This window comes from Ciona robusta, chromosome 1 (genome assembly GCF_009617815.1).
Source record: "Ciona robusta chromosome 1, ASM961781v2".
NCBI lineage: Eukaryota > Metazoa > Chordata > Ascidiacea > Phlebobranchia > Cionidae > Ciona > Ciona robusta.
The window spans coordinates 12,003,364-12,004,464 of record NC_143235.1 but is presented as its reverse complement, the minus strand read 5'-3'; the positions used below and the strand labels follow the sequence as shown (position 1 = coordinate 12,004,464).

General features: G+C 36.6%; 1 protein-coding gene across 1 annotated transcript; it reads left to right on the top strand.

The window, feature by feature from the left end:
• Nucleotides 1–488, top strand: LOC149743281 (uncharacterized). Its single transcript, XM_089889356.1, has 2 exons — nucleotides 1–275; nucleotides 350–488. The coding sequence occupies exons 1-2, from the start codon at nucleotides 47–49 to the stop codon at nucleotides 397–399; spliced, it is 279 nt and encodes a 92-aa protein (XP_089745482.1). The 5' UTR covers nucleotides 1–46; the 3' UTR covers nucleotides 400–488.
• Nucleotides 489–1,101: the final 613 nt, after the last annotated feature.

Sequence of the window (1,101 nt, the reverse complement as noted above, 5' to 3'; positions counted from 1 at the left end):
GGCAATGCTGATCAGAATTCATTCAGTTGTTCCTTAACAAACAAAGATGAAGTTTGGAGCTGCCTTTGTTCTCGTGATCTGCTTAGCTGTATCTGCCGATGCTGCTCTAAGAAGTGCTGTAAGAACCGTCGCCAGAGTGGGAAGAGCAGTTTTGCCACATGTCGCCATAGCGGATCCCTATGTCAGAACCCCATACGTCCACAACAACCCAGACTGGAGTTTGTGGCGCAGAAAGAGATGGAACCAACAGCCAACAAGCCAAGCTGATATGTTGGGTAAGTTAACAAGTTGAAACGTAAAGTACACCTCAATATTAAACAGCGTATTATTTTCTAACTTCATCCTGTAGAAGACGCATTGGAAGCGCAGGCCATCGAAGCTCTTATGCAAGAACAATAAGCGATAAGCAAACACCAGCTCTACGATTAATCAGAACGAAACTCGTTTATCGTAGTGTATTTAAAGGTGAATAAATACTTGCAAAAATATCTTGAGTTTTTCTTAAAGGGGCATGCTAAAGGTGTCCTGTCTCCCCACCCCACTATAATAACTTTATTTGTCTCTTCGAAACGAAAAGTCAGAACAAAACAACAGTTGTTAAAACAAGCTTACAGTTAAAACATATTAAAACATATATCTAATTGGAAGAAAATAAGGGTGGTCGCTATACATCACTCTTGACCACAGTCACAAACTCGTAACTAAAACATAACAGCGATATATAGGCTTTTAACCGTATAAGCGGGGTAAACTTTACGTCAACGTTTTGTTTATGTTTTGTTCAAGTTTTTGCGTATATGGGTGCACAAGATATAAAAGAGAAACACTACATAAAAAAGGAATCATTTTGGGTCATTTTATTGTCGTTCCCATTTGGTTTGTATTTATTGTGTCTTATTTATGCCGTTTGCAAAGAAAATATGATAAAAAATGCTGCTGGTGGTCAATATATCGTTTTTACCTAATTTTCTTTATGTCCCTTTAATGTCGATTCGATTTTTTTTACATTTTTGCGTTTTTTATATTATTTTAATAACAAGATCAACTACCTCTTTTAAACCAGATGACGTCAAATGTAGAAATCTGATTATGTGTAATATA